This window comes from Meriones unguiculatus, chromosome 18, assembly GCF_030254825.1.
Source record: "Meriones unguiculatus strain TT.TT164.6M chromosome 18, Bangor_MerUng_6.1, whole genome shotgun sequence".
Lineage (NCBI taxonomy): Eukaryota > Metazoa > Chordata > Mammalia > Rodentia > Muridae > Meriones > Meriones unguiculatus.
Window position 1 is genome coordinate 16,838,450 of NC_083365.1, and position 14,788 is coordinate 16,853,237.

Here is a 14,788-nt window from a genome sequence, read left to right on the forward strand (position 1 = left end):
TGTCCTTCCAAACTACCAAACCTCAAACACCTAAAATCCACCCATTGGGAATTGAAAGGAATCGGTTAGGTTGAAAACAGTGGCGTCCTGGCAACAGGTGGGCGGAAGAACTTTCTGTCTTCCAAGAGCTGGTTCTGGCAGTCGGCTTTTGCTCCGTTTGCAGAACAGCGGAGGAGCCTGCCTCACACTCTTCCTAAGAAGGCAGCGCTTGCCCCTTCAGAAGCAATACTCTTACAGAAGAGGAGAAAAATTTCAACCTGTGACCCTTAAACCCAACACATTAACACGCATAGAGTTATATTTTATAAACCATTTGACACAGTTCCTACACACAGAGCCTTCTAGGCTTTATTAGATTTCGGAAATAAGAGAGACCATGGAACAGTTCAGTCAGGATAGGAAACCTGATTTGGAGGACCAACGGGTTGAGGCAGCTTTAAATCTGGAGTAGCTGAAACCCAACAGAACTCTGTCTAGAGAAGCAGTTTCCTCAGTGACCACAAGATGGAAACAGCACTCCAAGAACAGCATTAGAAAAGTTCCCAACTGTTTTTAGTGTTTTTAGTCCTGCTTCCCTTTCCTTTAAGAGCCAGAGGAAGGAGGTCAGGTGGGGAGAGGGTGAGGTAGATTTTGAGAATCATTTCTGGGGTTTGTGTGTCTACATGAGTCTTCTTGTATACATTTTTAATATTTTCTTTCTTTCTTCTCTCTTTTCTATCACTTCCTTTCTTACTTCTGATAATTATTGCAACTGTCTTGTTTTTTGTTTGTTTGTTTTGTTTTTCTTTTATAACAAACCATGGCTTGGGATTATAGATTCTTGTTGAAAGACAAACCACACTAAAAATCTGGGGTTTTTTGTTTGTTTGTTTTTGTTTATAACCCTTGTATGGGCACAGTTTCCTCAGCCTCCCTTTCTATGGAGGGTGCATCCTTGTGTAGATACAGGCTCCCCAGCTTCCTTCGCTGCCAGTAAGGCTGGGGTGGTGGCAAATTGTAAAGGAGTATTTACTTAGTATCTTGGGAGAAAGTCCTCGAGGTCAAGAACCTTCTGAGAGTCACATGATCTTTGGATGACTTTCTGGAGGGGTCAGAAAGATGGTGGAAACAAAGAAGAGATGAAGGGTGATGAGGCAGAGGAAGGCTCTTGAGTGTGGAATTTTAAACCATTTAAGACCACAGCCCAATTGTGCACTGATGGCCCTGGGATTCGCACAGCAGTGGATCCACAGTGCCCGCACTCAGCAGGTAATTATGGGAACTGCTCATCCTTCTCTTTTGCACCATGGGCAGGAAACAAATTGATAGTGAGGAGGTCTCAAATATATACATTTATTCCACTCCTGTGGTCACTTTTACCCTGGAAATAAATAGTGGTGTTTTTCTACTGCTGAAATAAATATGGTTTCTCTTGCAATGAATAATTTATTGCCACAGGAGAAAATTGACTTTACGGTTGGTCAAAAAGGCCATTGCTCATATGATTCTTTTTCTATTTCGGAAGTCATCCCCCAACTCACCAAAATAAAGTGGATTATGCTGCCTACAAAGATATAAGAAAACATAAAAACACAGACTGAACACTTTTCACAGACTTATTTCATCTTATTGAGACAAACTGACTGTTTGCTTAGGCTTATTTTTTCATTTTGGCTTACCTGGAGATTTGGCATATGAGGCATGGAAGCAGGAGAAATTAATAAGTGCATATGAGGCCAGGAAGAAGTTGGAGATGATGGGTGCGATGACATTTAGGTCCGCTGCAAGAGAAGCAGAATAGTGTGTGTACATCTGTGCAGCGAGAGTGTGTGCTGAGCAGCTGCTAAAGCCTCAAGCTCAACTTTTTCTAGGAAATTGAAAACACAGCTAGCGTCTCTCAAAGGCTGAGAAGTTAGTGGGGCTTTCTTTGTTTTGTTTTGTCGTTTGAGGCTATATGCATACTTGCAGCCAAGGTTTTCATGGGGTCAGTCAGATTCAAGAAAACCTGCCTATCAGAAAATAGATAGTCCAGATAGCTGTCTATACCAGAGCCGAGCACATAATGAACTCCCTGATAGCAATGTCAAATGCACCAAACCCTGTATTCTTTGTCTGCTGTGTAAATGGTCAAAGGCTCTGTACGACAGAAATCCATGTGGCTCCCAATGATGTTAAAGGAGATAATTTAATGTATACATTTTTTAAAAAGTTGATTGTGAGGCCATTTAAATGCAGAAGAAGGGGGTTTAACAGGTAAAGTAAAATCTGATCCCCTAGTTGGAGCCCAAGGACCGACATGGAAGGAGAGAACTAACTCCCACAAGTTGTATTCTGACCCAGGCATGAGTGTGATTGTGTTCAGACACACACACACATACATCACATGTTGCACGCATGTACCCACACATGTAATAAAACATTTCAATGCAGCAGAGGACAACAATTCAAAGTCTTACTTATTGTATTACAGTACTGGAATCTTTCTACTGTATATATACAAACCATTTCTTGTTTAATTTCTTAAAAATCTAACAAATTTAATGGGAGTTATATGTAGGCCCTCTCCAACTTCATAGACTTTGTATAAGGACAAATAAGTTATTTGCTCCTAGAGTTTTACATGCAAACAAGAACCCTCATTTTTGGTCTTAAGGGAGAGCAAGGAGTGTGCAGCCGACGAATATGCCTTTCCAAGACCACGTGGATACTTCTAGATTGCCTGGGAAAGAAAACCAAATTACAGTCCAGCTAAGTGGATCTCAAAAAACTCAGTCTAGGAGGGATTTGAGGAGCTTGTAAAATGCTGATTTTCTCCCCTCCAAATCCCACAGAGGATTCCAAATCCTCTGTGAGTCTAACTCAGTAGTCCTGGATTTGGCTTTTCAAAATCTGGACTTTCAGAGACTTTCTAGTGATTCTGAGTGGTTGGTCAAGGAGCCACATTTGAAGAAACACTGTACACAATTCTGTTTGCCAGTTTAGAGCTATCAGGGTAGGGCACAGAGCAGAGGGGATGGGGAAGCAGGGAGGGGGAAAGAGAAAGGAAAAGGGGGAGGGAGAAGGGGCAGGGGAAGGAGAGAGGGGAAGAGGAAGGGAGAGGAGGTAGGGAGGGGGAAGGAGAGGGCAGAGGGAAGCGGGGAGAAGGGAGAGAGAAGGGGAGAGGGGAAGGAGAAAGGGAAAGGAAAGGGGAGGGGAGAGGAGGAAGGGAAGGGAAAGGGGAAAAGGGAGGGGAGAAGGGGAAAGGAGGGGAGAGGGGGAAAGAAGAGGGCAGAGTGCGTCCTGCTGTGGTTAGAACATAATGATTTGGAGGAAGGGCTCAGTTGTATTCGGCTGGGTATTCAGGTTCAAAGAACAGACAAAGGCTAGATCCTTCCTCACTTCCTCAGAGACCCTCTTCACATAAGGGTTTCTCACTTGCCTCTTAGACAAACACTGATGTTCCCAGACGGAGTCTTAAACATAAACCCACTAATTTCTCAAACTAAGAGCAAAAGCCTGAGTAATAGGGAGAATGTTTGACTTTCAATAGAACAAGAAAACTCCGCACCGATAAGAATGAATGCCATGGCTATCACAAAAGTGAGAAAGTAGCCTCTCAGGGGCTCGTTGTTTTTCCCATAGCCCTTTGCGAAGAACTTCAGTCCTTTGAAGATGTTGTCCTTGCACAGAGCCTAATGGGGAAAAAGGAGAAGACATTTGTCATTTATATCTATGCTCGGTCGTTTTCTCGAGGTGATTCAGAAAAGAAGATTTGAGAAAGATTAAGCGATGCACAGTACGAGGCGCAAGTTAACGCTGCGCCTCATCATTCTTTGTGTTACCGGAGCCGATCTTGACTCTGTGGCGGACACCCAGCACTTGAGCCAGATGCAAACATTAACCGTTACAGAAGATGATGGAAAGTGCTTGCTGGTGGGAGCCACTACGTCAGCTTGTTCCGCACGCAGCCGAAGAAGACAGTACACGCTTTTGTGGCTGTATTACCTGGAATACTTTGGGCGCACTGACGAGGGAGGCCAGGGCCGAAGACAGTGTTGCGGAAAAGATTCCTGCGGTGATGAGGGGGGCGAACCCTGACACCATGCTCATGACCTTGAGGAGAGAGAAGGGTTCGGATTAGGCAGCTCACCCAGCGGACAGTTTGAACAGTTGACTGCTGATCAACATAATTTCTTCCCTCTCTACTTCCTGCGATTCTCAAGCTTATAAACTAATGCTCCCCCCCCTTGCTACACTCTTGAGTTTGTAATACTTCCCTTTTCAAGATGGAATGACCTCTTTTTGTTATTTACCAAGCTCTAGATACCCACCACAAAATATTTAGAAAACACTGAAAAAAAAACTGAAGAAGGAAATGTTTTTTAGGATTTTCATAGCATCTCCCCCTGTGCTCTCTCGTAGCTCTGCTGGGAGGAAATTCTACTCCAAAGACTGTGGAATTGAAAAAAGCGTGAGGAAGGGTTTGGCTGTCTTCCATCTTTTTAAAGGCATTGGCTTTTCTTCTACTCAAGTGTTTCAAAATCTTTGCCTTTCTTGAGCTCTTTAAACATAACTTTACTTTTTGGACACAATTGAAAATATTCATGATTTGCCTCAGAATAATGATGAAAATGGTACCAGCATCAATATTGATCCCTGGGAACAGATTTTACACGTTTGGGAGGAGCCTATCAGCTTGAGTCATAGTTTGGAATAATGACTTCAGCTGAGTTGATGCCTCTGTGTCGGGTGTTGATGAGACAGATACAGCCTTCTCAGCCCATTTACTTCTCACTCTGCTTGCCAGCCACGTAGGACAGTTAGCCCGTACTTTCCCATGCCGCTTGGCCTTCATTTCCCTCCAAATTTCTCAGTCACGGTTTCTCCTTACACCGTCTCTTAGATTTGTCTGATCTCAAGCCTGTAACACACGCCAAATGTTTGCTAGCCCGAAACTCTCCTCTCTGGCTTGGTACCTGACACAGTAGGCTGGAAGCTACGAAACAACACAAAGCTCCCCTCTGGGTGACGGGACTCACACTGTCTATTGTCTCCCCACAGCAGCACCTGCAGAGCACAAGGATTGCCACCACACAGCACCTGCATGGCCTCTGTCTCTCCCACACTGCCTGCTGCTTGCTTAATTCAAATCAATCAATAGTTAACCAATCGCAGATCCAGAAGCCTTACATCCTTGAAAATTAAGATGATAGCAATAGACTATCTATCTTATCTCTCTATCTCTCTATCTATCTGTCTATCTAATCTATCATCTATCACCTATCCATCTACCATCTATCTATCTATCAGTCTGTCTATCTATCTACCTATCATCTACCTCTGTCTATCTTTTCGAAGTTCATACCTGAAAATTGTTCATCAGCCCATACTGACATGGTTCATGCTGACATCTTGAGAAGTCATAGCCCAGCCCACAGGCTGCAGACCCGTTGCAATTCATTCCAGAAATGATGGTGTCATTCATGTTTCCAGTGGCGTCTCGGACCACACATGCCGCTGAGAAAACAGTGTTTGCTTGTCATTTCCCCCCCACTTCAACCCCCCTTGCTTCTTTTCAGTGCTAAGGACAGAGCCAAGGACCCTGTGTGTGTGAGGCAAACTCTGCAGTGCTGAGCTAAACCCCTGAGCGCCACATTGTCACCTTGTCAGCCCTTGTCAGGGTCCTGTTCTCTTAGGGTTTTGTTCTGAAAACATGCTCAGTTGGCATCGAATCTGAACATATGTATTCTAAGCCTGTGCATACATACGGTCAGTTCTTTTTTGGGACACGGTTGCTGAAAATCCCAACTTCTGAGTCCTGTGAATAGCCTTTTTTTTTTTTAATAATTATTCTCTCATATATTACATCCCAACTGCAATTTCCCCTCCCTGTTCTCCTTTCGGTTCCTCTTCCCCCTTTCCATCCTGCCTTCCCCTTCCTCCTAACCATCCACTCATCCTCTGCTTTCCTTCAGTAAAGGACAGGCCTCCCGGGGACATCAACCAAACATAACATTATCAAGTTGGGCTAAGACTAAGCACCTCCCCTTATACCGAATGCTCAAAGAGGAAACCCAGTGGGAGGAGAAGGCAAAAGCAGGCAAAAGCATCAGGAACAGTGCCCCCACCCCTCCCCCTGTTAGGACTCGTGCAAAAACACCAAGCTTTACAAGCACAACATACACACAGAGGGCCCAGGTCAGAGTCACGCAGAACACCCTGGTTTTTACAAGCCTCTGCTTGCCAGCTCCCTTAGGCTATCTTGTAGGAGGCTTGTGCAGAGAATGTTTCTTATTTTCTCATCTCCTAAAATGTGCAGTGCTTTGGCATAACACGTATGCAGCCCACAGCTGGCTCAGTTCTACAGACCACGTGATTATTAATCATTCTCTTTACCTGAGAGGCAATCAAGGGGAGAAATCTAATAACTAAGAGAATGCAGCCTTGTTTGCAACTAATTCTCTGCACAAGCAGAAACAGTTATAATTCTACTTTAGATGTAATTTTAAACAACTTTTTTTTTTTTTTTTTTTTTTTTTTTGTTTCGAGATAGTGTTTCTCTGTGTAAGCCCTGGCTGCCCTGGAAATTGCTCTGTAGTCTGGGCTGGCTTGGAACTCACAGAGATCTGCCTGCCTCTGCCTCCCGAGTGCTGGGATTAAAGGCAGGTGCCACCAACACCACACTGCTAAAAAACTTTCTTTGAGATCATAATTTAGTTACATCATTCCCCTTTTCTTCCACACTTCCAAACTCTCTCACATATCTGCTTGGCCTTGCTCTTTAAAATTCATGGCCTCTTTTTCCTTTAATTGCTGTTACATATGTGCGTGTGTGTACACGTGTGTATTTCTAAACACATAAATACAGTGTGCCTTGTCTGTATGTTTTCCAGGCTGACCACTTGGCATTGGGTCTCCAATTAATGTGTTCTTCTCTGGGGAAGACTGTTTCTCCTGCTCTCAGGATTTCTCAGTTCCCTGTAGTTCTTTGTCTAGGGTCGAGGTCTTGTGAGATTTCCCAACCCCCATCCATGTTGGCATGTCTATTGGAGTCCTCCTTGTTCATGTGTATGTAGTTTAATTGCTTTAATGATAAAGATAGTGTTTCCTGGTAAGATGGTTGAACAGCGCCTGACTGTGAGCACTGGTGAAAAGACATTATACAAAATATTAGGCTTCATCCCAAGCAGAAATATAGGAAAACCTTTGGAAATCTATGACAGGAGGAAAGAAAAAAAATAAAAAATTGAACCACCATGATGGGAGGAAAGAAAAAGAATTGAACCAAGGCGCATCGCTGCACAGAACAGTAAGCCTAGCGGAGCTGCGACTGTGCAGAAAGTTTCCCGGGTCATGGGACTTGAAGCCTCTTCCAAAAGATAAGCTGGATGAGGATCAAGCAGATTTTGGGACAAGCGCAAAGCCCTCATGAGCTTAAATCCAATTGCAGTATTTGGAGAGACAGTGATTTCTTCAGTCCACGAGGCAGCAGCAGTAAGAGAAACCCTGTTTTGTTAATGGGGTTCGGATTCACTGCTATAGAGGCCAAGAGCCCAGAAGTGTGGAGGAATGTCTTGTGTGGATATAGCAGTTGTCAATAAAGAGCTGATTGGCCAATCAGCTGGGCAGAAAGCTAGGAAGGGAAGGCGGGACTTCCTGATAGGGAGACAGAAAATCTGGGAGGAGGAGAAAGGTGTTTTCACCTGGACACTGGGAGGAAGACAGATGTGTTTATGGACGCTGGGAGGATAGCTGGCCACGTGGCTGAGGAAGCCAAGATGGCGACGAACACATGGCTGCAGTAACAGACCGATGGAGCAGATGCCTCCCTGGGAGCCATCAGATTGGCAAGTGATTGGCCTAATGTGGGTTTCGATGCTACTAGGATTAGAGTAGCTCAGAATCTGCCCAGCACCGTGTTTACAGCTTAACAGTGAATCTTAGCCTCTCTGTGTCAGTCATTGGGAGACTAGCTGGTTAAAGAAAACTGCTGTTATTTAATACAGAGAGAATATCTTTTTCTTTCTACCCAGACGCTCTAGGGGCGCGTGTAAAGCCAGCAGCTGCACCCTCAAGCAGGTGATTACTACTCAGGAGGCCTCGACAGTACCATGCCAGGGCCACCGCCTGTACCCCTATCAGTGCTGTGCTTGCTCCAAATTCCCAGTGCCTATGGTCTGGGAGTCCCCAGAAAGGGAGAGGACCAGCTTACCGAAGAACACGGAGTGCTCAGCAGAGGTCCCTGATGCCCTGAGAAGCAAAACTGCTGCTGTGGAGTGAACTCCAGACGAGGCACTTGTCCAGTTTAGACTTGGAGGAGAGATGAGAATCCACATTGCAACTGACTCCCTCCCCCAAGGCTTGTAACTAGCAGTCTTCACTTCTGAAGACCCAGACAGAAGCCATTCTGACAGCGTTTTCCCCTTCTGTGGGGTTCCTGTTTTTCTTCCCCTGCATATTTAGCAGTAACTTCACTGTATTATGTCTTTTTAATTTTTTAATATTTATATTTATTTTCTCCATATATTCATCCTACTTTTTGTGTTTTTTTTTTTTTTTTTTTTTTTTTTAATCCCCACTTTTGGGTGACTTCCTCCTCCTCCTCTTCCTCCTCCTCCTTTTCTGGCTCTTCCCTCTTTCCCTTTCCCCTGTTCACTTATCTACATTTTACAGTATCTTAAATTTGCTTTATTGGCTTTTTCTTTTCTTTCTAAAAAAGGTGATTTTCAATTACGTATCTGTGTTTGTCTGTGCGGAGGTGTGTACTTACGAGTGCAGATGGTCACATAGGCCATAGGCATTGCATCTCCTTGAGTCAGAGATACAGGTTGTTGTGAGCCACCCAATGTGGGTGCTGGGAACCGAACCTGGGTCTCTTAACACCTACCTAGCCATCTCTCCAGCCCAGATTTTTTCTCTCAATACGCCTATGTTTTATTTTTCTTTATTTATTTTGTTTTTGAAGTTTTTTTCACAATAAGGAAGTACTTTTTCTTTAAAATGTTTTTTCTCTTTTTTGCTCTCTCTTCAACTCCTTTTTCTTTTAAACATTTAACCTCCCTTTCCCTATTTGTCATCTTTCTCAACCTCCTTCCTGTACCTCATTTATGTCTCATTTTATAGCACATTGTGAAGTAATGTCATTTTCAGTTCATGGTCACTGGTGATGTGTTAGTGGCTGTAATTGACTTTAAATGGATTTCTGTGTCTCACGTGGTTTGATGTTATTGTGGGTACAGAGGTTTGTTCCCTGCTTCTTGATTGGTAGTGGGGATTAAGACGGTAAGAGACTAAATAAGAAAGAACTCCCCCTAAAAACAAACAAACAAGCAAACAAAACAAGAAGAGATGTGTAAACTAATATATACACAAATCACAACTGAGAAACACAAGAAGCTTCAGAAATCCAGCAGCATGATTCTTCCAAGAGATTGTAACTCTGCAAGAGGTAAACCCCAAAATACTGAGGTTTGCAAAATGCCAGATGAGTATTTCAGTGTTCTGGTAAAAATGATCAATAATCTAAAAGAAGATACAAACTATCAGACAAATTTGATATATGCCATCGAGAGGAATGTCAGCAAACAAAGAAACAAACAAAAAATAAGCGCAGCAAAGTGGAGGACTTGATCAGCAAAACTCAGCAAGGAAACTGGGGTTTTAAAAAGCAAAACAAAACAAAACAAAACAAAACAAAACAAAACAAAACAAAAAAACCTCAGAAGTATTGAGAATGGAAAACCCAGTGAATGAAATAAAAAGCCCAGCAGGACTGGCCACCAAGAAATCTTGTAAGCAGAGATGGTAGGGTTGATGGAACACGATGGCAGGGTTGATGGAACATGGATGGCCAACACTAAAAGCATAAAAAACCCACCAAATTTTAATAGGAGTTCTCTAAATTCAGAGAAAGACGGAGAGATTCCAGAACCAGAAACATTTAACTCCAAATAGATGCAACAAGAGAAGAAGCTCCCTGACATTAAGAGGTCAGAAATACAGAGCAAAGAGACTGTCTTCAGAGCTGTAAAGGAGAAAATGCCAACTCATCTACAAAGGTCGAAGCAATAGAATGACGTCTCACAGGCCACCCTCAAAGCCAAGAAAACTTGGAGTGAGACATTCCAAGTCCCCAAGGCAAATAACTGTTGGACAAGATTGATGGAGAAATAAGGGCACCTCACGACCAGCACAGACTAAGACAGTGATGTTCATCAAACCCACTGCAGAAGATGCTTAAAGGAACATCACATATAGAAAAGGGAAGGGGTGGGGGAGTCATGTAATTATAGTTTAATATCTATCAAAAATATAAACTTAGGAAAAAGAACACAAAGGACAGCATAGGTTGCTGGGGATGTGAGGAAAGATGAAATCTTAGTCGCCATGGGTAGAAATGTAAACTGTGCAGCCTCTGTGGAAACCAGCATGAACCTTCCTAAAGAACTGGAAGTAGATTTAATGTAAGACCCAGATATACTCTTGGATATATACCCAAAGGGGTCTAGATAGATATACCACAGAGATATGTGTACATCCATACTTGTAACTGCATTATCCACAATAGCCAGGGCATGGAGGTAGCTTAAATGTCTGTTAGCATATTAATGGGTGAAAAAAATGTGCTATGTCTACACAAAGGAATGTTATGCTATCAGAAAGGAAAATGCAATCATGATTGTGGCAGGAAAATAGACATATTGGAAAATCATGTTAAATGAAACAAACCAGTCTCAGAAAGACAAATACCGCATGTTTTCTTTCAGACGCAGAACCTAGATTTAAAATTATACATATGTGTGTATATTATGCATGTTTTTAGGTCATTAACCAGAATGATGAGAGAAGAGAAAGTGGTGTTAATAGAGGTGAGAAATAGAAATGTGACACAGGAAATAGGAATGCAGAAGCAGGAACTGACATGGGAAGAGAGAGGCAAGGAGCAGGCATGGGAAAGAGCAGTGGAGAGGGGAACAGCCCAGAACCAAGTGTACTGACAAATATTTATGTGGATGTTGTAATGGCATTCATCCCTTTGTATGTGAACTGAAGAAAATAAGTAATAAGGCAATGTTTGGGATAAAATATTAATGTTCCCTAAGTAACCATTAATATTAATGGTGAAGCAAGCTTCTGTTTTGTTATTTTCACACATTTGAATACTTCCATTATTTCATATTATAAATATTGTCTAATGAACGTCTTTATGCATTAACTTTTTGTAAATTTTAGAATATTTCTGCAGGGTAAATTCATAAATTCTTAGAAACAGAATTGTGAGTATTTAAAACACTTTTTTAAGATTACTTATATATATATATATATATATATATATATATATATATATATATACTTTGCCTGCATGCATTTAGGCACCATGTATGTGCCTGGTCCCTGCAGAGGTCAAAAGAAAACACTGGATTCCTTGGAAATAGAGTCACTGATACTTGGGAGTCACCATGTAGGTGCCGGGAACTGAACCTTCTTCTCAAATGTCCTTAAGAAGAATAAAATTATGTTATTTGCCAGGAAACAGGTAGAACTAGAAATCATGATGCTAAGCAAAATAAGCCAGACTGGAAAAGATAAAGATTGCATGCATGAACTCTATAGCTACCCATTTCCTCAACTTCTCTGTTTCTTAGACACAATCCGCTCACCTGAACCCACATGTGGAAGACTTAACCTCAGGTGGCTTCAGTGTCTTGCTAAAGCTGTTGATGTCCTAATGCATTGAATCAGGAAATATTTTCCTTCGTAACTCAGCTGGGGTCGCCACAGGACAGTGAACACCTTAGCAGGTTCCTCACACAAGAAGCAGCAAGGTAGGCAACAGTCTTAAATTTAAAACATATGGACTCTCCCAATTTTTCTTACAGTAAGCAGAGGACTACTGGAGTTTAACCTTTGAAATTGCCACCAGGCTTCCACAGTTATCCAACCTTGGCTGGCATTCCTCACTGTGCCCTGAAGAGGGTTTCTTCTCTGCCTGTTAGAAAACACATGTCCTTCCTCCCCACTATGGCGTAGCGTGCAGTGGCCCTAAGCAGGAGAAGGTATGGCTTCAGGCAGCAGGTAGAACCAAAGCAGCTGTGAGCAGCTGGAAAAGACGCATAAGCATGTTCTTTGCTCACTGAGAAGCATGGGGCTGGCTTTTACACTGCTGACAGCTGGGGCTCTTCTGATTTTCTGGCAGTTGGTATCAGAGACACTTCCAAGTTGGAGATGAAATATTGTTCTGAATTCCTCATCTTTCATAATTTTCCTTTGCCAGGTTTGGGTTTGGGTTTTGTTTGATTTTTTTTTTTTAATTACTTCTTCCCTGGTTTTCACTTACCTCACAGAGTGAGAGAGCCGAGTGTTAGAAGTGACAGCTTTCTCAGCAGTACAGTCATCAAGGATGGCAAGGAGGGGCACTGATCTGAAGATGCCAGCATTGCATTTTAATTGCATCAATTCCCCCACCCCCCAAAGATACAAACCATTAAGTTCTAAGAAAGGAAATAAAGTTGCTGCCTTAAACACACACACACACACACACACATGCATACAAACTTTCTATTTACTTATGTGCCACTGAGAGTCAAAAACCATTGGGCTCCCTGCATTTCTGACATCAGAGAGGTTCCACTCACCTACGCAAATAGCAACTCCTATGTAGGCAACAGTAGTGATGAAAATGGCCAGCATGGTTCCTCTGGGGATGGCATCCTGAGGATCCTGTGAGAACATTTGCAGAGGAGAAGACAAACTGAGTAGTAAACACGAGTGCTAGGAGTTATTTCTGTATTTTCAAAATGTTGCACTGCGCTCCCTAAGGCAGGGTTTAAAGAAACTGTCTAACAGGTGACAAAGTGAATGTCCTTTGGATGGCGTGTCAGTGGTTCTCAGCCTTCCTAATGTCATGACCCTGTAATGCAGTTTGATACCACACCCTCAGGTTGTGGTGACCCTAAGCATAATAAAGTGATTCCATTTGCTTCATAAATGTCATTTTGCTACTTCTAGGAATCATAATGTAAATATCTGATATGCAACTCCCAAAGGGGTTGTGACCCCAAGGTTGAGAACTTCAGCAGATCATGGAATATAAAGCTTCGTGCTGTATATAAATTCACAGAGCTCACGGCAGTCTGCATCAGGTAAGGTCCTAGAGCTGAAAAGAAAAGTGAACACATGCTCCATCCCTAAAGCACAAGCAATCTCCGATTGAGAGCCACTTGCAAATGAGAAATTAGTTTTCTCCAAGGGAGTCTCACTGGGAATCAAACCATTCCTCATGCACTGCCGTAGATGGCCAACGCAAAACAATCTCAACAGCATCTTTGGAGGGTCTTTGTCTCGTAATGGTAAGTCAAGTTTGTTTGTTTGTTTTTGCCTTACAGGTCCTTTGCAAACATACTATGGCTTCCAGTTTTGTGTTTTTACGGGATTCTTGTGTGTGTGAACATGTATAGCTCTGTGTCTATATGTGTTTCTTGGTTTTTATTTTGGTCCCTTTTCTTATTTGGTCCTATATTTTTTTGTTTTACCTCACTGTATCTTATTTTGTTTTTATTATTATCCCTTAGTGCCTGTTTATTTTCTAGGGAGAGACAGAAAGGGAGTGGATCTGGATGGGAGTGAGGGTGAAAAGGATTTGAAAGAAGTAGGGAGAAGGGAAACTGTAATCAGAATATATTGTATGAAAAGAAACCTATTTTCAGTAAAGAAAAGGAGAAAAGTGGTTTTATTTTTAATAAATCCAAATATTTAAAAGAAAATAGTGATGAACTGAAGAGAACACACCCATCTAAAGAGAGATCTTATAGAAGTCTGACAGACCTCCCTTCCCTTCCCTTGTTATTTGTGTGTCGATGCATCAGACACACAAACATAGCAGGCATATTGACAGTATCTGGGCATATGTTGTTTTATACTTAGCTTATGCTTGTCTTAGTTAAAAAAACAAACCAAAAACCAACCATCCAAACAAAAAACCTTTCTGGCTGAGCAAAAAGGATCATTTACTAAATTCTCCAGTCTCTCAAAATTCTCCATTTCTACAAGTAAGCTCAGTAAAGGGGTAAGGTCAAGTGTATGCCTGAAAACGAGCTTTTCTCTTGCTTATAAATATATACATACATTGAACTGAGTCCACATGATACTTAAATTAACCACATTATACCTGATTTATATATAATCATATATATAATTTATATTTAATACTTCTAAATTGTATCAAACCAACTTCCAAGCAGCATGTTGGATTATATTTAATTCAATTTAAGAATTTATTAAACATTTTAATGCATACTCTTCCTATACAGGAAGTTTACCTGGTATTCAGAAGGAGTCAATAATACCGAACAGAGAAAAGTACAATTCCAGTAGGCGAAATTCTGCCGGCTGGAGGACAGAAGTCTCATCAATACAGATAAGCAATCAGTACAGGCAAATGAAATTTGAGCATTAAAAAAAATTAAATATGATGATCAGTTTGATCAAGAAGATCACACCAGAAGAATATAGATGTAACCTGACCACTGGAGTTTATGACCTAGACAAGGAAACCTGCTCTGCATGGGTCTAATCAGCTCTATGCAGCCATCCATATGCTCTCTGCAACTAATCTGTATGCTTTACTTCTTCTAGGAGCATAGCCATATAAGGGTTCATAGATCTCCAGCCTCTTGCTTCTATACTGCTGTCTCCAGAGCCTATGAGCAGATATTTGCAATATAACAGCTCATGAGGAGAGGAGGGCAAGGTGGCTTTAATGGGCCCTCCTTAATCTAATCACATGATTGTTTTTATTGTACTTTATAGCATAAGGATTTATGGAGGAGGT

General features: G+C 42.0%; 1 protein-coding gene across 5 annotated transcripts in view; it reads right to left on the bottom strand.

The window, feature by feature from the left end:
- The window catches only part of Slc12a1 (solute carrier family 12 member 1), a 76,531-nt gene that overhangs the window by 39,010 nt on the left and 22,733 nt on the right, over positions 1-14,788 (bottom strand). For all 5 annotated transcript variants that reach the window (XM_021631298.2, XM_021631296.2, XM_021631295.2 and 2 more), the window contains 5 exons: positions 12,594-12,678; positions 5,324-5,475; positions 3,964-4,071; positions 3,527-3,650; positions 1,659-1,760 (listed from right to left, as the gene is read on the bottom strand). In XM_021631298.2, coding sequence (XP_021486973.1) covers positions 1,659-1,760; positions 3,527-3,650; positions 3,964-4,071; positions 5,324-5,475; positions 12,594-12,678 — 571 coding nt within the window. The remainder of the gene's footprint in view (positions 1-1,658; positions 1,761-3,526; positions 3,651-3,963; positions 4,072-5,323; positions 5,476-12,593; positions 12,679-14,788) is intronic.